The 27141-nt window shown below is 39.3% G+C and overlaps 4 protein-coding genes across 6 annotated transcripts in view; 2 read left to right on the plus strand and 2 right to left on the minus strand.

The window, feature by feature from the left end:
• Positions 1 to 2904, minus strand: part of gba2 (glucosidase, beta (bile acid) 2) — an 18660-nt gene extending 15756 nt beyond the window's left edge. The window contains exons 1-2 of the mRNA XM_078276071.1: positions 2799 to 2904; positions 1877 to 2605 (exon numbers count right to left, since the gene is read on the minus strand). Of these exons, the coding sequence (XP_078132197.1) occupies positions 1877 to 2070 (194 nt within the window). The 5' untranslated portion in view covers positions 2071 to 2605; positions 2799 to 2904. The remainder of the gene's footprint in view (positions 1 to 1876; positions 2606 to 2798) is intronic.
• Positions 2905 to 3522: 618 nt separating this feature from the next.
• On the plus strand, positions 3523 to 9035 carry rgp1 (GP1 homolog, RAB6A GEF complex partner 1). Of its 3 annotated transcripts, none has more exons than XM_078276241.1 (9): positions 3523 to 4038; positions 4148 to 4263; positions 4908 to 5041; positions 5251 to 5334; positions 5518 to 5667; positions 5931 to 6077; positions 6547 to 6674; positions 6778 to 6955; positions 8085 to 9035. In XM_078276241.1, the coding sequence occupies exons 2-9, from the start codon at positions 4148 to 4150 to the stop codon at positions 8306 to 8308; spliced, it is 1161 nt and encodes a 386-aa protein (XP_078132367.1). In that variant the 5' UTR covers positions 3523 to 4038; the 3' UTR covers positions 8309 to 9035. The 3 variants fall into 3 exon arrangements, with proteins under 3 accessions (XP_078132367.1, XP_078132366.1, XP_078132368.1); XM_078276240.1 differs by having other exon boundaries at positions 3524 to 3939; XM_078276242.1 differs by having other exon boundaries at positions 3537 to 3616.
• Positions 9036 to 9556: 521 nt separating this feature from the next.
• Positions 9557 to 11121, minus strand: msmp1 (microseminoprotein, prostate associated 1). The gene is made up of 3 exons (XM_078276243.1): positions 10913 to 11121; positions 10709 to 10817; positions 9557 to 9724 (listed from the first exon to the last, which is right to left on the minus strand). The coding sequence occupies exons 1-3, from the start codon at positions 11019 to 11021 to the stop codon at positions 9559 to 9561; spliced, it is 384 nt and encodes a 127-aa protein (XP_078132369.1). The 5' UTR covers positions 11022 to 11121; the 3' UTR covers positions 9557 to 9558.
• A 3712-nt stretch (positions 11122 to 14833) lies between these two features.
• Positions 14834 to 26430, plus strand: pik3c3 (phosphatidylinositol 3-kinase, catalytic subunit type 3). The gene is made up of 25 exons (XM_078276047.1): positions 14834 to 15230; positions 16639 to 16827; positions 17134 to 17277; positions 17490 to 17619; positions 18844 to 18930; positions 19531 to 19626; positions 19740 to 19811; positions 20040 to 20144; positions 20950 to 21042; positions 21295 to 21480; positions 21772 to 21902; positions 22366 to 22447; positions 22642 to 22709; positions 22803 to 22908; positions 23121 to 23237; positions 23496 to 23627; positions 23754 to 23882; positions 24161 to 24230; positions 24417 to 24481; positions 24562 to 24646; positions 24748 to 24822; positions 24912 to 25080; positions 25610 to 25700; positions 25846 to 25971; positions 26128 to 26430. The coding sequence occupies exons 1-25, from the start codon at positions 15166 to 15168 to the stop codon at positions 26140 to 26142; spliced, it is 2628 nt and encodes an 875-aa protein (XP_078132173.1). The 5' UTR covers positions 14834 to 15165; the 3' UTR covers positions 26143 to 26430.
• Positions 26431 to 27141: the final 711 nt, after the last annotated feature.

Raw genomic sequence — 27141 nt, forward strand, 5'->3', positions numbered from 1 at the left:
GTGTCACGTGGGGAGACGATGTGAAAAAAGTAGAAGCGTTAATAGCTGTGATTTGGATGGAAATAAAATTATATAAAAGCTTGAGTTATTCAGTCAAAAGGTCATCAATAAGAAACCCATTGAGTCCAAATCACTAAAGAGCGGGCCTGATGACGGACAGATGATGACTGTCGCACCAGACTCCCTCTGACACGGACACACTCTCAGGATTGACATACGTGAGAGAAAGTGATGCTGGCCGTGCGCCCAACAATCCACTAAAGCTGCAGAATGTATCACTTTGCATCTTGGAAGTCAGCAGGTTGTCAGGAAAACAAACGCGATCAGATCAACAGATGTTGAAATCTGTGCTGGATTTTTTTTTTTTTTTCTATAGCTGTAGGGTGACAATTCGGATGCAGAGGTTTAGGCTGTACTCACTTTACAAGCAGACATTAGGTTTGTGGGACTGTGAATGACGGATCACCTCAAATCTCCCAGTCTTTAATGCTGGAGCGGTTTTAAAGTTTTGGAGAATTAAATTACCGGCACCTTGAACCTGACCTGGGACCACAGCTCATGTACCGCTTTAAAGACGGGTCAACCACTTGTTAATTTCCTCTGAAAACAATGGAAGTCTTTTAAGTTGTCCACACCCTTTTTGATTCAACAGAACATTTATAAAGAACGCTTTTTGAACTGAATTGAATCTGTCTAATTTGCTGGTATGGAAATACAGAGGCAAAATCATAGGCAGGGAACACCAAGAACTATCTATCATCTGCACTTGAATAGACTAAACAAAATGGCAGACAGCACTACAAAAAGAACCCCTCACCCCCCTTCGGGTGTTAAAGGTGCTCTTCTATCTGTAAGCAGAGACAGAAAATATAAGTCCCTTTCCAACCGGAGGGATTTTTGCAGTTCCTAGAACATAACATTCCTAGAACCCTTTTTTTTCTTGTGTTCCGACTAGACCAATTTGGGGATTTTTAAGTTCCTCTGACCGCAGTTCCTTTTCAGCTCCTACTTCAGGGCAGGATCTTTTCCCTTTTCCACGTAGGAACCCTTAGTGACCTAGCAACGTCTGAAACACAAACAGTACATATTCTTCACTGTCTGTTGCAATTCGCCTACGTATGCCAACTCATAAGACAAACATCACGCATTCAACCAGCTAATTGTTAATGCTAGTTAAACTTACCCGTCGTACCAGTTCCTATGGCCACTTGGCCAGTGTGAATGCAAATGGTAAAACCGGTTTTGGGGGAGAGTAGTTAGTAGAACTGTTTAGAAGTGGACTGTTCCTATAACTACGTTCCTGTAACTACTTGTTCGGAAAGAGGCTAATGACACATGAAATCAATTTTTCTTTAGCCATTGTTGAAAAAACCTAAGACAAAAAGCTAAACTGGTTTAATAATGTTTTAATGCTTCTTAATGGTTTATTGTGATGTCTGCTGAAATGTATCATTTTAACTGCAAATTAAACTGCCTTGATGTGGACAAGTAAATGTTTTATTATCAGAGTGCATGGAAAATATAACTTATAGCAGCATCAACCATTTCAAGGCAGGATTGCACTGGGAGAGAAGAAGTAGAGCAGAAATATGACACTATAGGCTAATGCCTGCCCAGGTACTACACAGGAAAACATCCACATTGGTTAAATGATACAAGTTGCACTGACATATGGAGGTGTAAACTGAAAACAGTCAGAGGAAACAATCTCTAGGGTGTGTGCACTGTACAACATGTTAAAGACTATTGTTGAATGAATGTTGATTCAACAATGATTTTCCAATGGCAATTATTTGTTGGAGGATTTTGTTTATCATAGAAAACTGTAGACATGGGCTTTTGTAGTGTTTTGTACATTGTGGAGTGCATGTCTCACCTGATTCCAAGACCGATGTGCTCCAAGAAATTGGACAGCGAGACATCTTTTGCTTGAAAGGGCTTTCTCTTCTCCTTGAACTCATGTGCCAGGCAGATACGCCAACCCTCCTTGGGCACTCCATATCCCATTTCCTTGGAGACATACCTACTCATAAGGTCTGCAGAGGATTTTTCACCCCACTCTGTAGTCATTTTAGCAGGATACCCAGCAATGTGGAGCTTAAGTATGTATGAATGGGAGCATGAAAACACTTGTCATTAATGATAGGGAGTTGTCACCACCTTATGTCAACAGAGTCAGTTTGTCGTGCCTTCACCATGGAGCAAAACACTAAGGAGGTAAGCTACATGTGACCTAGAAATCTTAAAATTCTAAGTGGTTCAAGTAAGCTTCAAATGGTCATTCCTGTGGGTTAAACCGGTTCCCAACGGACGAGCTTTCAATACCTGCAGGTAAATAATTGCTCCTTCGGGTAGAAGGTCCCAGTGGCATCATAAGATTAGTATTATCCACGAGGTAATTTAGCCTCTACAGCTCAATGTGTTTATATTCTCGGGGGCTAGTTGCAGCAATTTGCATCACCGTCACCTTCTGGATTCCTGTTTTTAACAAATGGCAGACCCCCGTCCCCCCCCCTTTGCATGGAGTCCGGATGTCGCTGTGCTGTCAGCAGCTGACAGTTAGAAAGTATTGAGGATGCCGATCTCAGTCGTTCATCCGGGACACCTACAATGACATTAAAGATGATCAAACAAAATGGTTAAAAAGTGGTGATCACTTTTACCTGATGGACATTACAGCAGGGCCGATATCAAGCAAACATCTCAGTAACCGGCGGTTAGTTGAAAGCCGCAAACTAATAACTTAACACCTTAATCATTAATCATGTAGAGGTTTTTTTTTTTTATATATATAATACCGGAGAGACTGCGTCATCCCACTGCTGCTCCAAACCGACCTCAGTCAGGACCAGGACCCTGTACCTTCTGCTAGCACCTAGCACACTGCGCTCAATATGCAAATCAATTTACCATTCATACAAGGGATTTTGTTGCCCTCAGAAATATATCTCAGGTAACAAATTAGCTCAGGGGGCCTACACATAACGCCTCCTTTTACAACATTCGTTGATCCAAACCTCCATCGAGCTACTAGCTAACTCTACCTTAGATGAAAAATCAAAGAATGACTAATTGTTATTTGGGTTTGATGGCGTTAAAATTGGTAAACAGGCTGGAAGTAAATGCCTGACAAGCCCGCTTTAGGGATACAATAATCCGACAAAAAGCCGCTGCTGAGCCTGTACCATTCTGAGTAAAAAAGGGGGGATTATACTCGTCCCCACGTATTATTCCTCCTTTCAGTTGACAGGCATCACACATTTTGATAAATATACAATGTATTAAAAGCGTTATAAAACAACTTCTGTAGAATGTGAGGTGTTAGTTATTTGTAGATAGTTTACGCCTACAAGTTACCATAGCAACAGTCCAACCCTCGTTAGCTATGCCCATAGACAGTATGGGCTGTGCCACGGGGCGGATTTTTATTTTTATTTTTCCCAGGATGGTGAAGGCATGTCCCGCCCTACTCTACCTTACTCTGCCTCTGTTTGGCTTTCCTTGACATTCTTAGAGGGCGATTCATGCCTTCGCCATCCTAGGAAACAAAAAAATGTATCGCGCGTACTAAATGGTCGACCAAAATTTTTTACTGGAATTCTAAATTGCTGTTTCAGTGTGTAAAACATCTTAAATTAAGATTGTGACGACACTAGAATGTTAAACAAAGTATATACTTAAGACATAACGTGTTTTCCTGATACTTGTTTTTATTCTTTATGAGTTTTGTTTTCCTTGGTTCGTGATTGGTCGAACAACAGCGGATATAGAACATCTGTCTACTGTAGCTGGGATGCTAGCTAACTAACCAAATACGCAATGTCTAGTTCTTAGGGAAACACAGTCACATTTTGTATCGTTTTCTTCTAGAAGTAAATTTAGGTCCGCCTTGGGATAAGACAGCGTAATTGTCTTTCCGCAGTAACGTTTGAGGCCAAGGTATCTGTTTAAATTACTCTTAAAACAGCACCCATTAGCTAGCAAGCAGGACCAAACAAGTTAACTTCTGTCTGCAGTCTGACTAGCTAGCTTGTAGCGGTATGTTCATACAAAACTGTTCATCTTGCTGGAATAATAAAGCAAAGTATTTAAGGATCCCATTGTATTCTCCATGTTAGTGATTTGTTGTTGGTGTCTAACGTTACAGATGATCGAGGTGGTGGCCTCCATGGCCAGAGGCCCCGTGTTTCTGGCCGGGGAGCTCATGGAGTGTCTCATAACATTCACCAACCCGATGTCCCACCTCTCCACTTCTGCCACCAGGTAGGATTTAACTCCTTTAACCTCTTCACCGATCATAGACATGAATATTCCACCTTCTGTCTCTGCATTTGTAAAATACTATAAATATTGCGAAACAAACTATTAAAACTATTTGGAGGGAGAATATCGTGATTTAGCCAAGCTTTGAAGGCACATCCAAATCGACAAAGATTACTTACTTACTGTCGCAGAATCACTACATATAATGTAGATAGAAGACAAAGGTCCTTGTGTGCTTAAACAAGATGCTGATGATAATTTGTCTTTGTATTTTGGTGCAAAACGGTCACAACAAACATAGTAAGAGAAAAGGGAAAAACAAGTACTGCAAAAGTCAACAATCATAAACATATGATAGAATTTTAGAATAAATAATTGCTTTACGATAATCGTGTAACATGCAGGTCCATGGGCCAGAATAAGAGTTCTGCTATGTATATGGGACTTTTGAAATGTTTTTTTTTATTTTTGAATTAGTGGATCAGTATGTCATTATTTTTACGTGACCATCTAGGTTGTTGTGTAGTGTCTTGTGACCTCATATAGACTGGGACAATGTAATGCAGGACACTTAAATCAATCATTTAACCAATCACTCTGTAAATGCCCTTGTGTAACCCTTGTGTTATCTGACTGTGTCCCAGTGAGATGCTGGCATGGGCCAGTGCCCAGATCCACTGCCAGTTTCATGCTAGTGAAAGCAGAGTGGCCCTGCCGTCCCAGGGCAACAAACAGGATGTCCAGGCTGAGAGCAACACAGTGCTTATTCCAAGCAGAGGTTAGTGGGGGGAGGAATATATGCAATCTGAGATAAGCAGAAAAGAAAAATAACTATCTGCCAGATAAAAACATTTACACATTTGTGTTGCATTTTAAATAAACCAAGATTTAAAAGGTTCAACATATTATTAGCATTGTTTTATTAGCCTTATTGCTTTGTGTGCAGCATGCCTCGGAACACCTAAATACTAATCCTTTCTTTTACAGGAGAGCGAGGTCAGTGTGTGCTGGACACACCACCTAAGATATTATTCTGTGACCTGCGCCTGGACCCCGGGGAGAGCAAAACCTGTATGTGTGTACATATGTTTAAAAAATAAAAATAAAAATGACAACACCTTTACATTATAGAGCTTTTAAATGTTTCATATTTAGTCTTTCTTTTCCCTAATGGTCATGCAACATTTATAAATGAACGTATTTGTTTCTGTGTGCGATTCAAACAGTCTGACATGCGTACTCACTCTCTCACAGATTCATACAGTGAGATCGTACCCATAGATGGTCCTCCTAGTTTCCGTGGTCAGGCGGTGAAGTACGTCTACAAACTGACCATTGGCTGCCAGAGAGTCAACTCTCCTATCAAACTACTCAGAGTTCCCTTCAGAGTGCTGGTTCTGCAAGGTGAGATGCATTTGGACTACTTTTAATTTCAGTTGCTTGCATTTTGCACTGTAAAGCTTTCAGTGCTAATGGTGTGTGTCACTTGCGCCATGAAACCACAGAAATGATTTTGTGGCAAATAAAAAGGGCCAGTTTATTTTGCGATTTAGCATGCTCGTTGGCCTGTGGAGATAAAGACAGTGATGCGTTGCCTAGAAAATGGAGTTGCAAAAAATAGTCATGTTGTTTGACATTTTGTTGACATTTTCCTGTCTAACTTGTAGGCATGCCGGAGCCTCCATTTCCACAGGATGAGGAGGTTTCCCCCTCCAATCCGTTCCTAGAGGAAGAGGAAGCGAGCCGCAGGGATGCTCGGCCTCTGGAGAGAGCACTGGACATGCTGATGATCACCACCTCGAGACGCTGTCCCCGTGAGTCAGATTCTCTATCTCGCTGCTCGTTGCTTTATTATCTCACTCTATTTGTTCTGTTTAAACCCAAAGCATGATTCTGCTTTTGTCAGTTTCAGCTATTATTGCTATTTTATTTTATTTTTCTTGAAGTTGAAAATATTCATAGAACGATTTAAGTTTATAGCAAGAAATATACCTGTTTTGCCTTGTGTTAATTGTTACTTTGTTGACCACCAGAGCAGCTAATGTCCAGCTAAATGTGACATGTAAACATGTCATATGAACATGTACTAAAATGACAAAAGTAAAAAAAGTAAGTAAAAGAAATGTAAACTAGACACAAAATAGTAACAATAGTTTAGTAAACGCTCTGGACCTCTAAATAATACTGGTATTCTACTTTTAATCCTCTTTTCTGATTTATATTTTCCACTGGTTTGTATTTGTATGTCCATATTTGACTTGTGTGTTCCTTTGTGTTGTCCAGACATGTTTAATATCACCAATATGCGTGGGAAAGTGGCAAAGTTCTGCATCTTCAAGACTGTTTACAGACTTGGGGAGGACATTATAGGCACATTCAACTTCTCAGAGGGAGACATTCCTTGCTTGCAGGTGTGTTTGCCATTCTTTTTTTGTACATTGCTGCACTCTCCATTTATCTACAAAAGTTTTTTTTTAAATATTAATAAGAATATCCTGTGTATATGTATTCCAGTATTCAGTGAGCCTTCAGAATGAGGAGGAGATCCAGCAGCAGTACCAGCGGCGCCCCGGACAGGTCATCAGTGTGACTGGACACGGGCGACACGTGGAATCCTGCCTTCACACCGCCTCCAGCCACTTCTCTCTCCCCATCCCCCTCAACGTCACGCCGGGTTTTAGCACAGACATAGGTCAGTCACCAGTAGGCTGAAACATGTCAAATATGACATCTCAAGTGATGTATATATTTTTTTAACCATGCTTGCCTAATGATAATATTTGCACTCTTATAGCTTTTGAAAATTATACAGATTGGTCTGATAAGCAGAAGTTCTTTTTGTTTTGGGGTTAAACACGAAGTCTAAGACTATTTCAGTGACTTGTCATCCAAACCTTTTGACATAGTGAAAATAGTTTGTTTTTGGTAGTTAGGACCATTATTAATAGAATGTTTCATGAGCCATCGTTTGACTAAATGTTAATAGTAATCATTTACACATCAACTGTAGAATGTTTTATGCGTCAAAACTTTAATAGATGGGCAAATTTCTCCCACATGTTCGACTTTGGGTAAAGGCAACCTGTGGAGATTTTGACCAATGTTTGTTCACACCCAGACATGATGCATATATTTTAAGATTTAGGGTGGGGCAACCTCTAGCTCACCCAGTAAGAGCGTTCGCCCCATGTTGGCTGAGTCCTTTGTAGCGCCGTGGGTTCGAATCCGACCTGCTGCCCTTTGCTGCGTGTCATCTCCCATGTCTCTCCCCTTTTCCTGTCTATCCACTGTCACTCTGAAATAAAGGGGAAAAAGCCCCAAAAAATAATCTTAAAAAAAATAAACTAAAAAATAAATAAAATTATTTAGCATGACTTACACTCCTTGAAGATATCATTATTTCCGATGTTATTTGTGAACAAATGCTTATAAGCCCACTTCGAAGTCATAGAAAAAATGCTTCTTATAACTCAGTCAGTTTTCTTCAGTATCAATGAAACTTTAAATGGTGCCAAAAATGGAGGTAGTGCAGTTGTATCAGTTTTGTCTGAGGGGGAGGCCCACAGTGTCAGACCTGGTTTAGAACATTTCACAATCCCTGAAAAAGAAAACTGTCCAAATATAGTGTTCAGGCATCTAACATATCTCCAGAAAGAACTCAACTATTAAAGGGTTTACAAGGTTATTTAGACCCATATTGTTGCCTTTTAATACATGTATCAAGCTTTTTTCTACTGTAACTCCATAATATGCAGGATTAAATCAATAACAATTTATCACACATCAGCTTAACAACCCAAATTGGAACTCTGCTTGTACAGTGATGCTGAGATGGCGCCTTCACTTTGAATTCGTCACTGCCCGGGAGCCTATGGAACCGCCCACAGTTCTGCAGAACCAATCAGAGGTCACAGTTTGGGCCGGGGCGGAGCATGTCGACGTGGATACCTTCAGCTGGGATCTGCCTATCAAAATCCTGCCCACCAACCCTGCCTTGGCATCCTATATGTCCCACTTTTCAGGGGCCAACAGCATTACTATTTGAGTGTGTGTGTGTGTGTGTGTGTGTGTGTGTGTGTGTGTGTGTGTGTGTTTTACTATATTCGTGGGGTCCAAAAACCGAGGAATACAGTATACTTGTGGGGTCTGCACATCCTTGTGGGGCCCAAAATGCTGGACCCCACAAGGTTAAAGGTCTGTTTGAGGGTTAAGACTTGGGTAAGGATTAAGGTTAGGCATTTAGTTGGGATGGTTAAGGTTAGGGTAAGGAGCTAGGGAATGCATTATGTCAATGACGGGTCCCCACAAAGATAGTGAAACAAACGTGTGTGTGTGTGTGGTCAACAGCGTTACTATTTGACTGTGTGTGTGTGTGTTACAGAGAGAAACAGTATTTTTAGCACAAAGGTGCACATTATAGGAACAAAGGAGCATTATGATTTTGTTGTTTGCATTGTATATGCAGAGCCAGTGATTAGTTCTATGTGTATAATATGCAACCTATGTTTCTTTTTCATATGCATTTTGCGGCTCATCTTAACTTTAAATACATATTTCTTTTTAGACCTCATGACGTGCAACTGTCACTGTGGTTGCTGTGTATTTCTGTATTTATTTAATTTTTGATTCCTTTACTCATTCGCACACTTGCTCTTTCTCATTTTATGAAAAAAAACTTTTTCGTATTCAAAATATTTTTACTATTTCACTTTTTCTTTCAGCTTGAGCAAAGGCTTTATTGAGTGTAAATACTACAAGAGAAAAAAATAAAAGTGTGATTTACATTTGATAATTACGTGTGAAGTTCATTTACAAAATTCTACATAATTTCTCTTTGTAAACAAGATTTTTATTTGAAGGATAAATGAGTTACAGCAGAGAACAGGTCAAATTCAACAGGAATTGTCATAAATATTAGTGTATGTATATATTTGCTTATATTTACAATAAGTCATTGTTGGATTAATTCAAGAAGCAGTCAAACAGTTTACTGTAATAACTAAATTCAACTATACTGAAAATGAAGTATATCTTAAAAAGATTGACGTCTAAATGTGTTAAAGTGGTATATCATTTGGTGCTCAGTGTTAAAAAAATTCTCTGCTGGAGTTTTACTTCAATATATTTTCACAGAAACATTCCTTCATTGATGATACAATCCAAAAAGTACAGATGCTGTTAAAGTTTTATATTAGTACAGTCTGTGTATAAAATGGATACTGGTATTTAACTATAGTGAATATTGGTTTCACAGGCAAACAGATTGAACAAATAGACGCTGGTCTGAGTGGGTTTCTACCCGTCGAGTTGTTGCTGAAGCGATCCGTGGCTGGGGTCCTTGATGTCCTCATCTGGGGTGCAGGACAGGCGGGGGTCGGCTGTCTGGACCAGGGACACTTTGCAGGTCACTTGCTCCACCCGCACCTCGCACCATGCAGGGAAATCCACGGGCCGTTGTACCCTGGACAGTTATCAAGGTAAAGGGGAAGACACTGGCTTTTTGCAGTTTTTTCAGTCTTATGTCTTAAAAAAAAAAACAGATTTCTTGTACCCAACTTTATTCTTGTAATGTGGACTGTGAACTCTTAACACTGCTGGAAAATCAACAATGATCGCCAGAGTTTGCAGTTTAATGTGATCTTCCAAAGCAGTCAAGTCTTGACATTTTCAAGAAAAGGGCCTGAATAAAAGCATCACAAATGTTCTTGAGCCTTTAATGCAAGTGGTGGAAAGTAACGAAGCACATTTACTCAAGCAGTGTTAGTGGAGTTTTTAGGTACTTAACTAAATTACTTTTAATTTTAATTAATAATTTAATTCTATGCTACTTTATACTTCTAATACATTTTAGAGAGAAATATGGTCGTTTTCACTCCATTACATTTATTTGACTTATTGATAAGTTACTAGTTATGGTATGAAGCATATGATCAGCTTATAAAATATATGGTAACATTTTATTATAAAATATACAGTATATATACTATTATAATAATTATAATAATAATAATAATGACTTTATTCAGGACACAATGAAAGATCTATGGTACACTAAAAAATATACAATATAAAGAAAATATAGTAATAAATATATAGTACTATTAATGTATCCTTAAACATCCCAAAAAGTTGATAAAATAGTTCCACTGAGCCTCGGCCAGCAACAATATTAAAATGCTGTTTACATCAGAAGTAATAAGACAACATAATAATAAAACAATATAATAAAACACTTACAATGACTACTTTTATTTTTTACTACTTATAGCTACATTTAGTTGCTAGTACCAAAGTAAAAGTTTCAATGCAGGACTTGTAACTGAGTATTTTTTAAATCATGGTATTGCTACATTTACTAAAGTAAGAGCCTGGATACTTATACAGCGCAAGTACAGTAACTGAGGGCATCTGGACACCAAACCACACAGGTTGTTTGTGTACTCACGTCTCGCAGCAACCGACACCGACAGGGTGCAGACAGGTACACTGCATACACATGTTGTCCATCCAGGTTTCCCCCAGCGAGTAGTGCCTCCCCTCGAACACACACAGTGCTGGAACAACACATGCCAGTCAAAAATGAACTCAGTAAGAATGGAGATATATATTTACTTTTTCCGGATAAGATTTTAGAACATGTGAATCTCACCTCTGGAGTTAAAGTGACACTCCATGGGTGCAGCCGACCCACCAGTGGTCCACAGAAGAAGCCCTGCAGCTGCAAGCACCCAGTTAACCCCGGCGAGCTCCATCTTCATCTGGTCTGGTCAGTTTCTGATTCCTCTTCTCCCTTTGCTCCCTTATTTATACATCCTGGAGCTTTACGACCATGGCGTGGAGGTGTGGTCAGCGCCGTCATGTGGCCACAGGCCTGGCTGAAGAAGGTGTCAGCAGTGCCATTCATTGGGGAGGGGGGTAAAGATCTTGGCGCGGTATTGGCACTCCGGAGATCACCTCGCTGCGCTTCAGCGGGCATGAACCTCTAAAGTGATAGAAACAATGACACATCCATGTGGTGACTAAGAGAGGGAAGGGTAGGAGAGAAGTGAGATGGAGGGCAGAGAGAGAGAGAGAGAGAGAGAGAGAGAGAGAGGTGATGTCCAAGGAGAGTAGGAGGAAGAGAGAAAAGGAGCAGAGAAAGAGGGATGGGATGGAATTATCAAACATGATTCATCACCATTCAACCTCTCATATGGTTTTGTCCAGTTCACTGTCCAGAAACTGAAGATGAGACTTATGTACATGTAAAACATGCCAAAATACTGATCTACTGAAATTAATCAATCTAATTTCTAGACTTGAAATATAGAGTTAAAAGGGCTTCAGATGATCTACTCAGGCTGCTTTCAAGGTAAAGGAAAACATTAATACTTATCATATGCAGATGCTTCCATACAGGGCACAAGGAGTCACTGAATGGTTTGATGAGGATGAAAATTATGTAAATGAAATGCTATAGCCTAACAGTCACCAGATCTCAAACCAGTTTAACACCTATGGGAGATTTTTGACAAAAGTGTCTCCACCACCATCATCAAAATACTAGATGAGGAAATTTCTTTTGGAAGAATGATGTTCAGAGAAACTGGTGGTTTTCACCCATCTGTATGTTCATACACAGGAGTCTGAACACATTTATAAGCATTTCAGCTGCAGGAGCCTGCTGTAACCTCTGACCCCTTTCTACCTCAGCAGAATGACCTCATATTAATGATGTCACACCGTTAACTCCAGTCTGTGACCTCATGCAGGTCCCGTCCAACCTCATAGGAATGATGGACAACCAGAGTGTCAGGGAAGAAGAAACTTGTCAGACAGTATTGGCTTTTTGTGAGTATATTAGTATTGATAAACAATTAAAAACATACAATATTGCAAAGGAGAAAAAAAGTAATTTCGAAGAAGAGTTATTATTACAAAGTTTGGCAAGAAGTTGATCAGAATATGTCAATTAAAAGTTTGTTAAAGCAATAGTTTAGTTTCAGCAATGTCTCACATCATTATCTTTATCCGCTGATAAAGGCCATGAGATCTGGCTGAAAGCCTTGGGGGAAAAGTAAGTAGTAAGTATGTAAGTTGCTTTTTGTTAAACTGCTATTTAGAAAGTCAAGAATGAATCTTGAAGCTTCCTCTTTAATACACTTTTCTTAGTATTTGTATCACAACTCTTTTATTATCGTCATCATCAAGAAGTAACTACTAAAAATCCAAATGCTTGTTTATGTAATTTGGCCTATACTGTACATCCTTGATATCTGCATCCATCAGCCCCAAAAATCCATTATCCATTGGGCTCTAGTTTACTGGATGTTGTGCAGGCATGTACATTTCTGTGAAATTTTAAAGTGCTCATATTATGCTTTTTGGCTTTTTCCCTTTCTTTTATTGAGTTATATATCTTTTTTGTGCATGTTATAGGTTTACAAAGTGAAAAAGCCCAAAGTCCATGACCATAATATGAGCACTTTAAAATGTAAAATGTGATCAGACCTGACAATGCAATGCCGTATCACTCGGCCAACAACACATTAGCTCATCTTCTTCCAGTTGTTTGCTGTCTGCAGTCTGAAGTGCAAGATCATAGGAAAAATCCTCTCACAGGAGGCCCTGAGGCCTCATAACGTGGTGTTTAACGTGCCTTTTCTCTGGTACCCCCACAGTCGTTGGAGAGTGTTGATAGGCTTCCCTCATCAGTCAGGGGTGCTTCTTCATTCATTCGATGTGTATGACTCACAGTTGCCTCTCTCAAACTGTACATTGTTTCTATGGAGACTTGAAGTTCAAGTACTTTTGTCGTCAATATTAGCAATATAGGCCTACAGGTGGGAATACATAACACCTGATAGCAGAGATGGTTTGAGCATATCAGAGGTCAGTTTTCTCCTTCGCTTGGTTTTATTCAGATGCTGTTTCAAAGGATGGAAGATGTTTTAACAGCAGATGTTCTTCCATAAGTTTAACTCGGGTGGTGTTGACCTCTTCAGAGCCTGTGGGTCCCATACAATTCCCCGACAATGACTTCACACCCTGATTTGACAACCGGTTGTCGTCAGCGTTGATGAAAAGGGAGGACCTCATTAAAACAAAAGATGAGGATTTTCCTGTCACACGCCTGTTGCCCTTCACGGATATGCACTTTATTTGGGGACAAGTATGTTTTAACTGCGGAGGACTTTGTTTGAATGTTCAAGGGGCTGTCATCATTTGGTAACAGGGATGTTTTTGTTGGGACTTCTTCACAGTCAATAAATATCTTCCATAGACAAACTGTACCCTAAGAGGCCAGTAAACCTGTGCTGTAAACATTCTTTTTCCTCATATTTCTATAACTATGTTAATTTCAGCAAATAATTAATTGTTAACATACATAGTACAATGCAATTTTAAAAAGCATGCTTAGTTCACATTACCTAAATATTGTGCATCAATGTTATTATTATTATTATTATTATTATTATTATTATTATTATTATTATGTTTTAGGGCAAACAGGGTATTGTATCTCTCTGATACTATACAAATATCTATGTCTGATTTGCTATTGATGAATAAATAAATCCCATCCAATTTGGACCTATAATATACTAAAAGTGCAGTTGAAATAAAAGGAATTTTGTTTTAAAAATTACATAGCTTTACAAAAAAAAACATTTGCGAAGGCAGCACACAAAATGAAGAAATAAAGTCATAAATACAAATGTACTTGCTTTATATAAGTGTTCAGTTTTTAAATTACAATAGTGGAACCCTAATAGCTAAATACATCCATAATTTATTCATTTCTCTTTTGTTATCCTCAATGTTTACCTTTACCTAACATATACAACTGCATGTTAATTGACTTTCATATCCAAAACTACCTAAAATCAATAATATAATACATGAAGGAGGTGTAGCTAATAACCAACTGATTTTAGATTTGTAATCACTCATTTAGGCATATAAACATAAGGACAACATAAACTATATCATAGAATATAGAAAAATATATTTTAACTTTAGAAACTGGGGAAAATAAACAACAAATGTGCATAATGTTGTATGCTCTATATGCCCATATTGAATATGAATTAAATATATTGTATATATATATATATTGTTTTTGTCAAATTAGCAAAACAGTTTGTCTCTTTTCCCAAGCCCACAAAACACAGAAAGAAAGAAAGAAAGAAAGAAAGAAAAAAGAAAGAAAGAAAGAAAGACATGGCCCCTCAGAAACAGACACTTCCTACACAAATATTATTTATTTTAGTACAAATCATTGCATTATATAGTACAATATTTTCACAAGATGAGATAAGGTAAGCCTTTATTGATTTCTAGAGGGGAATAAGTACAGATAAATAGAGAAAAAATAATAAGAGCTGTATATAATTGCCATGCTTTGTTAATGTTACACTCTTGGGTGCACTCATAGACAGTATTATAGAAGGGTGCACTGCACCTTTTATAAGCACGCTGTAAACCCCGCCTCTTTTCTACTTCCTCGTTGGTCCAATCAGGCTCGACGAATCAATACACGATACAATGATTGCCTCCTCAGTTTTATCAATCCTACAGCATCGAAGATCGACTACTTTAGCCTGGCTGTAGATTTTTGGCTGATGCTGTGTTGTTGTGAAGCTATCAAAAACATAAAATCATGCCCGGTGGGGCATCCGTTAAAATAATGTCCTTACCTTGAATACAGGCACTCAAAGTTATCTTTGTAAACGTGTGTACAGACTGATTAAGTAGCTTTTCTTGCGAGCAGTAGTTTAAACGGGGTTTCGCAGAGTGTTTTGTGCTGAGCCGAGGCCTTGTCGCACACCCAACCGCTTGCAAAGTCCCTTATAACCGTCCGGGATTTCATGTTGAAGTCGTCAGGTTTTTGTTCAACATTTAGTGTTCCCCCCTCGGAAGATGGACACTGATAAATTTAACTATGTTTACAGTTGTGACTTGGACATCAACGTTCAACTTAAGATGTAAGTTTTGTACTTAATGCGTCGCTTTTGGTCAGGCGGTGTAACTAATCTATCTTGTGACTTGACAGGATGCTTGCTATGTATGTGTTTGCGTGTCTCATTGACATATTTTTCTGACTGTCTGTTAATCTATCCAATTTTAATCAAACAGTCAAGGAAATGTCACATTTATCATAACAAATCCCAGAGTGAAATGTGTTTAGAGATGTAGTCTGACCTTGTATTGAAACAATTTGTCAGTTAATTAAGTAGTCCATGTTGAATAGCACAAATGAATAGCTGACCATTTTGATAATTGAGCATTCCTCAAGCCAACTATAATAGTTCTCTAGTTCTCTATGATTTACATTATACGGCTGCAAATTGAACATTTGAGCTGATAAAACGAGTACGTTGAAGATGGGCATTTTGAAGCTAATCGATTATTAAAGAGCATGATCTACAAATAAATTGACAATGATAAAAATCTTTAGTTGTATTTCTAGTCAGACCTACAGCTGAAAGAAAAGTAAGCAACTCCTCACATTTGTGAAAGTGTGTCCAAAAATTAAACACAATACATTAAAAGAAAAATCACACTATAATTAACTGATTCTAATTGATCGACTAATAGGCCTGTTACAGAAATGTGATACAAAATCAATGATATATTGTCGTTTAAAGACAAATTCCCTGCTTTTGGGACAATAAAGTTCTATTCTAAATCAGTAAACTGAATCCACCATCATTTGACCGAAGTTGAGGAACATTTGATGTTAACTGTCATCTGTCATTATTAAAATATGCAAATCTTATTATCTTAGTCTTATTATTTCAATATAATTGGTCTAATTAATTGTAAACTGTGTCTGGATTTTCTCTCTCATCTCAATTTTAACAAAATACATGTTAACCAACTTTCCTGATGCAGTCAGTCTAGTTATAGTGTACATTACATGCTAGTGTTTTTTCACATTAAGAGCAAAAAGAAAAAAACAAACCGATCAGAACTTGTAAAAAGAAAACTTTTGCATGTAGATTAACAAATCTATGGAAATAGGTTTATGTAAATTAATAGTTTTATTTGTCCTTGTACTCCTATTTTATATGTTAAAGAGCAAAAAAAGAAAAATCCCAAAACACATGATGCTATTTAAGTTGTAATCACATTTCTCTATCATCACAGTCTCTAGTCTTTATTCTTTTTTGAATTAAAATATGGCAAATCTAAATCAACTTAAAGTCCAGTCTGTAAAAGTGATGTTTAAGGAAACACCAGAAAAAAAACACAACCCTTCCCTGAAAAAGTTGACAAATGTTGACATATTTGTAAAGAACAAGTGGAGCACTCTTGATAACATTAGCAAACAACATATTTGTTTCTCATCTTTCTCACCTCCCTACTTTGTCTCTTCTCTCTTCTTTCCAGAGGCAGTTTAGAGGGGAAACGAGAGCAGAAGAGCTACAAAGCTCTGCTTGAGGATCCGATGCTGCGGTTCTCTGGCCTCTACCAGGAGAGCTGCTCGGACCTCTATGTTACCTGTCAGGTGTTTGCTGAAGGAAAACCTCTTGCCCTGCCCGTTCGCACCTCGTACAAAGCGTTCAGTACACGTTGGAAGTGAGAACAAAGCTATCTCTTTCTGTGTGTTTTCTTTCTTTTCAGTCACAAGACTCTCTGTGACATCAAATGAATTAGACATCCCCCCAAAATTACATAAAAACGTCTCTGTAATGTTTTATGAGAGTATTTTTATCAGCTCCCTCTTAGTGTGCCCTATTGTTATTTTACCTTCTTCATAGCTGAAAAGACACTAAGCTCCCTCCAATACTAGCAAATCCTTTTTCCTATAGTTACATTTCAGTTCCTCAGACCTTTATTTCCTTTCTTTTTACTCTCTAACCTCTGTCCTGCTGTCATGTGCAGCTGGAACGAGTGGCTGCGGCTGCCAGTCAAGTACCCAGACCTTCCCCAAAGTGCCCAGGTTGCTCTCACAGTGTGGGACATCTATGGGCCTGGCAGAGCCGTCCCCGTAGGGGGAACCACTGTCACCCTGTTTGGCAAATATGGGTGAGTCTAACCTCACACTATTACTTGTGGTTTGTTACTGATACAATAAAACAATGTTGGAAAGTTCTGTTTTGTTACTAGGTTCAACGATCAGCTTTGACTTCACCTCACAGCTGCATTTTGTAAGATTTCTATGTAAAAGTGCACTAAAACAAAAAACAAAAAACACTAATATGAAATTTAAAAAAAGAACTTCTCCTGTTGTCTTCTAGTATGTTTCGGCAAGGTATGCATGACTTGAAGGTTTGGCCAGGTGTTGAGGGGGATGGCGGAGAGCCCACCACCACACCAGGACGCACCAGCAGCAGCCTGTCAGAGGACCAGATGGGCAGACTCGCCAAGGTACAATACTGTATGCGTGTGGAAAGGATAACACGGTTAAGGATTGGGAAGAAAAGGAAGGAAGGAAGTGTAGTGGTGTGGATAGGATTTTGTGTGTGTGTGAGAGTGAGAGTGAGAGTGAGAGTGAGAGTGAAAGAAATAAGATGGGCGTTGGGAAAGGAGAGAAACCCACCGATACAAAGCCGTGTCTAAACCATCATCTGTTCCAGGGCCCTGACCTGGAGGTACTCGGTGATGTGAGTACAAGTGGAGGAGTTAGTGTTGGCAATGCAGAATGTGTGTTTGTGTACTGTATGTGTGTGAAGAAGGCCTTGGTCCAAACGTATTTGCAAATCACTTATATATAAGTGATTTATGTATCACGCACTGCTTAAGAACAATTAAGACTTAAGGGAAGTTCACATCATTATTTAAACGTACAAATACACCCTTCATCTGTTAAATCCTTGAACACTTTGCAATGTTCTAAGTGGGGACCCCAAGTGTTTTATAAACTCATTCAATGCATTTACAAATACATTTTGACCCAGATTTTGGTGTAAACACTTGTCTGTCAAGGTGTACGGCTGCATTCTTGAAAGCATCACACACATTGGTTTTTAAGTTTTCTGCTGTTGCTATACATTAGTGTATTTTGTAAGAGCGTGCGTGTGCATGTTTTTGTTGTTTATGATGACACAAGAAAATTATGTTTGCCAACTTGTTGCAGCTTTTTGTAATATGTAGGGGAGGGTGTCAGGGAGTTAATTTCATTTTAACATCTGATTACATCAGGTTTTTTAAACATTTAATTCCTGTAATAGATTCATTGATTCCAACATTTTTTATTAATTCCGAGTGCAGTTGACTTAACCATATCAAGTTTTTTCTAGGCTGATACCACTACTTCGTCATATGTTATTTTAAAGAGTGAGTACTAATTCTAACCAGCTGAGTTGTGGTCTTCCTGTTCATGGCCAAATGTGTGCTTTCATTCCCGACACCCACACTGACTGATGAGTGGATTGGCTGCTGAGTGTGTGACCGGAGATGCTGGATTGGCTGCTGGCACTGGATTTGTGCATGATTGGTTGAGCTGTTTGCACATCAGCCACCCTGCTGTGACCAGTTCTGCTGCAACAGAACCTCAACCTCTGTGTTTTTTTTGTATTTTAGTAAACCTTTTTTCCTGTTTCCCTATCCTCTTTCTTCCCCCCTTCTTTCTCGCTTTCTCTCTCCATCCAGCTGACAAAGGCCCATCGACAGGGGCACATGGTGAAGGTTGACTGGCTGGACCGTCTGACCTTCAGAGAAATTGAGATGATCAACGAGGTGAGTGGGTTTAGCTCCACTGTGTTTCAAAGCAGCATTTTTTTTTTTTTATTCCTGTTGTCCAGACTGAAATATCTTAACAACTATTTGATGGATTGCTGTGAGGTTTTGTACAGACATTCATGTCCCCCTCAGGATGAATTCTAATAAGTTTGGTAAACCCTCAACTTTTCATCTATCGCCACCATCAGGTCGAAATTTAAATGTTTTCCGATACTTTGGTTTATGACTAAATACCTGCTAAACTGACATTTCCATCAGCCTCAGCAGTACTTTGTGTTAAGTGCTAATTAGCAAATGTTAGCATGCTAACACTATACTAAGATGGTGAACAGTGTTCCAGCTTAATGTGCTGATGTTAGCGTTTAGCTCTAAGGACCGCTATGTTTTAATATATTCGCCAGAAACACAACTCCAATGAATGCTTATATGGATGTTTAAATAACACGTTAGCCATATAAACTTGAGGTGATAGGTCAATGTTGTGTTCACAACCTTTTTTTCTGCTGTAGGTTTAGGCTAAGTGTTTGCATGTGTCATCTGTTATGACTATTTGTTGTGTTTTGAATTAAAATGTTTTCTTCATGTATGTTTTTGCAGAGTGAGAAACGCAGCTCTAACTTCATGTACCTCATGGTGGAGTTTCCCCGTGTCAAAACAAATGATAAGGAATACAGCATTGTCTACTATGAAAAGGTATTTTCATATTTCTAAGCACACAACTAGGCGCAATTGTAACATGTAGTATCCATGAATCATAATGGAAACGGTGCCAGCTGATTGGTTTATTTTACTTTGTCCCTACTCAGGATGGAGACGACACATCACCTGTTCTTACCAGCTGCGACATCGTCAAAGTTCCTGACCCACAGATGGGGATGGTGAGAGGAGACACACACACACACACACACACACACACACACACACACACACACACACACACACACACACACACACACACAAGGTACATATTTATTAAATTAGCATTATATGAATTTTTAAGTGCATTCATGTACAAATAAGACAATAATTTGGCATGTTTAATTTATACTATATATACTGTATATATATAGATGCGCAGTATTTTCCAATTCATGGTCTTTCTACAGGAGAACTTGGTTGAGAGCAAGCATCACAAACTGGCTCGTAGCCTCCGCAGTGGGCCCTCAGATCACGACCTGAAGCCCAACGCTGCCACACGTGACCAGCTTAATGTAAGTAACAAGCAGTCTAGTTTTTATTTAGGGTCCATACATACTGTAATCAACTCCAACAGTAACCAAGTAAGTTTATTAATATAGCATCTTTCAAAAGCTGACGTCACACAGTGCTTCACAATAATACAGACATAAAATACAGACTCAAGAAGAGTAAAAATAACATTAATAGAAATAATAGAAATGATACACAGGCAAGTTTTGAGATGCTTTTTAAAGATGTCCACAGATCCAAAGTTTAGGAGCCACAACCTTAAAGCAGTCTCAGTCTCCTTTAGTTTAAGTCAAACCCATCGTCATAGGGCGTCATCGTCATAGGACCTCGAACTCCTGAGAAGTCAAATTAGCAGTTCAGCAGTATCACTGGTGATTATTTGATTGAATTAACAGCGCTGGCTGTCCGCTTTCGCAGACGCTTTGAATGTAACTCAGCTCAGTACCGGAACAAACTGTTTTAACACAGATATTAATACTCAAGGATCATCTCTCTGGGTGTTATGCTCAGTTGAAGCACTTTGATTTTCAGTATCAAAGAAGGATATTAGCTGTTATTTATTAACGCACATACAGCTGTCTTCTTCTCCTTTTTCCTTTCAAGTCAAAGTGCCTTTATTTTTAATGGACTATCTGAGATCTCAAACATTTAATAAACAAGTTAAAAATACTGCTTATATGTTTGGGATGCCCTGTAATGTCATTACCATGTCTGCTTTTGTAAATCACTGAAATGGATTTGATCTGTGTGTGTTGTGTGTGTTGTGTGTGTGTGTGTGTGTGTGTGTGTGTGTGTGTGTACCAACAGATCATCGTGAGCTACCCTCCAACCAAGCAGCTGAGCTCTGAAGAACAGGACCTGGTGTGGAAGTTCAGATACTACCTCACCACACAGGAGAAGGTGCGTGTGTTTGTTATATTCTGCTCTGACTAGTCTGGATCAAAGGAAGTACATTTCCAGGAGTCCGGAGTTTAGCGCCGCCCAAGACGAATGTATGTGTGCTGTAGCCAGACCTTACTCCACAGCGCTGTGGAGATAGATCTGGTAATGCGAGACTATGCTCCGCCATACCCAAGTCTACTCAGAATCTTATCTCAATCCTCTTCTCTCCCACATGTTCAATGCTTCCTCCTCCTCCATCTCTCGCCACAGGCCTTGACAAAGTTCCTCAAGTGTGTGAACTGGGATCTGCCCCAGGAGGCCAAGCAGGCTCTGGAGTTGCTGGGGAAGTGGAGGCCGATGGATGTGGAGGACTCCCTGGAGCTGCTGTCCTCCCAGTTCACCAACCCCACGGTCAGACGCTACGCTGTGGCACGCCTGCAGCAGGCAGATGATGAGGTAGGCGTAGGACGACTGAGAGGGGTCAGCAGGAGTGTATACTTGTATGGGTGGATGATGATGATGATAACTTAGTGTGTAAAAAAAACAAAAAAAAACTTTTAAGTCTTCTGAGACAAAACTTTATTCCAAAGTTTACTGTTCAAAGTATGCTTATCACAAAAGTATGAAGACAGTGCTGTTAAAAATGAATGAGTTATGTAACAATAAACCTGAGCTTTAAATCCAAAATATTAAGTACTTTGGAAAGAAAGTCTTTTGCATATTTATTCCCGTCTCATCTCTCTCTAGGACCTGCTGATGTATCTTCTCCAGCTGGTCCAGGCGCTCAAGTACGAGAACTTTGGTGATATTCAGGGAGGCCTGGAGCCAGGCAGCAAGAGAGACATCCAGGGACTTTCAGATGACTCCGCACTGGACAGGTCAGTATTTGGATGAGAAGTTATAACAGCTACTGTGGCTATGGATCATAAATGCATCAACACTACTAGCAGCTTTGACAGAAGCAAGGCACATGTGGAGGTTCTGTTGTGGTCAGTTGTTAAAATGTTTAAAAAAATAACACTGAGAAGCGAAACATTTGTCGTACCTCCAGTGATTATTTTTCTTGTTTTGTTTTTTACTGCCTAGATCTAAATTTACCTCAGGAATTCTGACTGGTTTGGAGAGTATTTGCTGCTTTGCAGAATTTGATTATTTTTCTTTCAGAAGCCGTAATGAACTCTTAGGGTGTTGTGATTTTACTGGCGTGACTCTCTAGAGCTCTGGCCAGAATCTGGAGGCAGAGACAGTCTAAAACACACCATGTCTCCAGTTAAAGTGAAATTGCACTTAACTTTTTAATTGCCATGTTCTCTGACTTTACTTTTTTTTCTCTATCTGTAGTTCCCAAATCCTGTCTGGCACATCTGGACCTTCCACTGCCACACAGAAAGGCAAGGAAGGGGCCGACAGCGAGAATCTAGAGGTAGGGAAGGCAAAATGTTGCTGAACAGAAAAGTAGAGCAAAGAAACTGCCATATTGGGGAATATAGTTTTAATCTGTATCAATCTCCCCATAACACACAGACATTCATCAGTTGATGAAGCAACAGGGAGTCAGAAACACAGTATTGTGCCAGAAATCTTAAAAGTATTTCTGTTTTCTTTATCTCTTTGTAGCAAGACTTGTGCACATTTCTTATCTCCCGTGCTTGCAAGAACTCCACACTCGCCAACTATTTGTATTGGTGAGTAGCAGTTCAAAGCCTCTTAGTTTATTATTGCTGAACATGGTTTGTGTTTATATTCATCTGTCTGCAAAACCTGTGTGCCGTCTTAAGGTATGTGATTGTAGAATGTGAGGATCAGGACACCCAGCAGAGAGATCCTAAGACCCACGAGATGTACCTGAACGTCATGAGGAGGTTCAGTCAGGCTTTACTCAAGGTCAGGCCCTTGGAACAAATCATGTACTGTGCATACATTTAGACAACAAGTTGTCAAACCATTCCTTTAATCTTTTTGCACTCTGATACATGTCTGCATCACAGTAGCACTGTCTGTATAGGTTCTGCAACAAACTGAACTACAACACTTACTATATATATATTTTTCTTTGTCTATTCCCTTTTGATGGACACACTTCCTCTTCCCTCCAGGGTGATAAGAGCGTGAGGGTGATGCGGTCGCTGTTGGCCGCCCAGCAGACGTTTGTAGACAGACTGGTGCAGCTGATGAAGGCCGTGCAAAGGGAGAGCGGAAATCGCAAGAAGAAGGTAACAACAGAATACCTGCACATGTAAATACTTGCTAAACCTACAGCAGTATTTTCTCTCTGAGTCTGCCTATTTAAATTATGCAGTATGTGTTTCCATATTTTATTGTGCAAATATGTCTAAAACATGCTTCAATCACAGTTTTTTTTTTTTTTCTTCTACAAAATCATTCATTTGTATGGCAGTTGCTTTTTACTGCAACAGCACATGAGCACACTGATCCATGCTGAGTTGTGTTCCCTCCCCATGTGTCTACAGACGGAGCGGCTGCAGGCTCTGCTGGCCGACAACGAGAAGGTGAATCTTTCAGAGATCGAGCCGATTCCTCTTCCTCTGGAGCCTCAGATTAGAATCAGAGGCATAGTCCCCGAGACGGCCACACTCTTCAAGGTACAGAAAAATTAACTTTCATCCTCACAAATCACTTTCTCATCTTCTCTGCTTTGTCTTGGCTAAAACCAGTATCGGTGTGACACATTGTTCATGAGTCTTTTCCCTTTTGGGTGTGTATGTCAGAGCGCTCTGATGCCAGCCAAACTGATTTTCAAGGCTGAGGATGGAGCCATGTACCCAGTTATCTTCAAGCATGGAGATGACCTGAGACAGGATCAGCTCATCCTTCAGATCATCTCGCTCATGGACAAAGTAAGAATACTCTTATTTTGGCGGGTTTCATAAATGGGAATTTACTGTATTTAGTGGTGGTTTTAGTTTAATTTAATTAGACTACTAGGCACTTATAGTCATTGGTCTCTTTGGGTTTTCTTTTCTACTATGAAAAATGTTTCATAGTTCATAATTGTTTTTTTGTTTTTTTTAAATGTATTATTTCATAAAGAATAATGACACAGAAAATACAGTTGTTGCTTCCATTGTGTCTCTTTATAATGTAAACAATATTTGTTTTGTTTTTGGGCTCATAGCTGTTGAGGAAAGAGAATTTGGACCTAAAGTTGACACCTTACAAAGTATTGGCCACCAGCACCAAGCACGGTAAGTGATGACCTCTCAACACAACAGAAAATAGGCTCCTATAAAAAAAAAGGGAGCGGCGCAAATAGTTACTAAAAGAGCAATTTAAAAAAGCGTAGAAAATGTTGTTTAAAAATATATAAAATGTGTTTTAGTACTGCTGTATTTTCTATACTACAACTATAAATAATGATATTGTTGTTCTAGGATTTATGCAGTTTGTTCAGTCTGTTCCTGTTGCTGAAGTCCTGGCTACTGAAGGCAACATCCAGGTGAGCATAGAGGACAAACAATCAGGACACCGCTTACATGTTGTTCTAGCTGACAATCATCACACCGTTTGTTTCAACAGAGCTTCTTCAGAAAGCATGCACCAAGTGAAAAAGGACCCTACGGCATCAGCTCAGAGGTGATGGACACCTACGTCAAGAGCTGCGGTGAGTCACTTTATTTTAACAGAGCCATGTTTAATCTGTTGGTATGCTCTACCCGCAAAACGCAGTTTATCAATGTCGTCTTTCTCACTGCATCCTTCCAGCTGGTTACTGCGTCATCACATACATCCTCGGAGTAGGAGACAGACACTTGGACAATCTGCTCTTGACAAAGACCGGTGAGGCAAACATGTCAGATTTCAGATATTGATTTATTGACATCCTAGCTTATGAAGCAGTTTTATAATATTATCTCTCCTCCCTATAGGAAAGCTCTTCCACATCGACTTCGGCTACATCCTGGGTCGAGACCCCAAACCGCTGCCTCCGCCCATGAAGCTGAGCAAAGAGATGGTGGAGGGGATGGGAGGCATGCAGAGCGAGCAGTACCAAGAGTTCAGGAAGCAGTGCTACACCGCCTTCCTGCACCTCAGGAGGTAAGGAGACCGGACACACAAATGCACAGAATTAGCAAATTTTTTTGAAGAGAAGAGTCATGTTTTAGTACAAATTTAGCTATAAATCATGTCTATTTTCAAATGACATTCAACCTTTTATGCTGTTACTGGTACAAAAGTATGTCAGTAGAGCATGGAAGTAAACTTGCAGAGACTTGCAGAGCCAGGGGCTTCCAGAAACTCGGACAAAAATAATGGCATTAAATGTGTGCTGTGATGAATTATCTGTTTTCCGCTTGGTTTTCATACTTTACCAGTTTTTAGATTCATTTCAGACTTTGTTTTAAGTCCATGTCACTAGACAGTAATGGGAAGTATAGTCAAGTTGTATCTGGTGAACTAAAATATATCAAATTAACAGTATGACACATCAGCAGAAATATCCAACTCCAAATAAAAAAAATAGTTATAGTCTTTGTAAGAAAGTTACAATAAGGTTAAAACTACAATACATTACCACACATATTGAATCATTGAGGTTAAATCCTTCTTCCCTCTATTTCTTCAGATACTCCAACCTGATCCTGAATCTGTTCTCTCTTATGGTGGATGCCAACATTCCTGACATTGCCCTGGAGCCTGACAAGACAGTGAAAAAGGTACATTTCTTTTTTGTTTCAGTGGAGTTTAGACACAGCAGATTGACTGGGGGCTTCATTTATCAGGGCACTTTAGATGGAGCAAAGTAATTACACTGGTATATCTTGAATAATGTTTTTAATGGACCTCGTCATTTGCTTCCAGGTGCAGGACAAGTTCAGATTGGACCTGTCGGACGAGGAGGCAGTCCATTACATGCAGGGTCTGATTGATGAGAGTGTGGGTGCTCTGTTTGCAGCTGTGGTCGAGCAGATACACAAGTTTGCTCAGGTACGTGTACCCAAACACAAAACATACTTAACGTCACCAATGAACAATTCGGATTAAACAGGCTAAAATGCGCAGCACCTCCTCTGGCGACATGTTAAAATGTAAATTTCTCTATTCTGTTCAATCTAAAAAAACATTGTTCCTGTCTCTCTTCAGTACTGGCGCAGATGAGCAGAACAGAGACCGCTGAGAAGAGGCTGAACTGGATCGAACTTTTGCTGCACGAACACGTGATGGTACGGCTCTGAGCCGACTTATACCATGTGTGTATGAGAAGATGAATGAAAGAAACCCAATGACACTGGTAAAAAGGCCAAGAATGCACTGCCAACCTTTACTGCAAGATGAAAAAACAAGGACATTGATGTCTTTGTTTGCTTATGTATATATAATGTATATTAATTATTAAATGAATGAATGAAATGTATGGCCAAATAAAAGACTGTTGATACAAGTTAACGTAGAGGCCGTTTGTGGTTTTTATACTTGTGTATTTTTCAGCATTTTAGCCCAAAAACGTGCTGCTATGCAGCGCTTATGGCGCGCAACATGTTTCTTGATTGAGCATTGCTGACCATCTGTGGATGGTCATACAGTCAATGCTGGGGGTAGGAACAAGTTGAACATCCAGAGGGTTGGTGAGTCACCGAGGGAGTGACTAAGCATTTCCTGCCAGACAGAAAGACATGAAGTCAGTTCATGCATTTTAAGCCCAAGCTGTACATTTCTTAAGGTTCTTTCTGTCCTGACGTGGGGGTTATTTTTTATCTCTGAAGTTACTCTTGTGTGTCATATGCAACCACAGATCAACTTAAACAAAGAAACCTATAATTATTTCCTTAATACTCAATAATACAGTGGCATCTAATGAATGAACGTTTAAAAAAAAAATTAGGCACCTGCAGCAGGCAACATGTCTTAAAATTGATGTTGAACTTTACTAAGTACATCTACTCAAGTACTGTAGAAGTATAAAGTGGTATTCTCATTCATACTTACTCAAGTGAGTATTATCTTTTCACGTCATTTGATACTTCTACTCCACTACATTTCAGAGGGAAATTCAATACATTTATCTGACAGTTTTAGTTACCAGTTACTTTGCATAGATTTTTGCACAGAAAACATACAACAAATCAATAATGACATTAATCATTAGTTGCAGTTAAA

The sequence above is a fragment of the Sander vitreus genome, chromosome 19 (genome assembly GCF_031162955.1).
Source record: "Sander vitreus isolate 19-12246 chromosome 19, sanVit1, whole genome shotgun sequence".
Classification (NCBI taxonomy): Eukaryota; Metazoa; Chordata; class Actinopteri; order Perciformes; family Percidae; genus Sander; species Sander vitreus.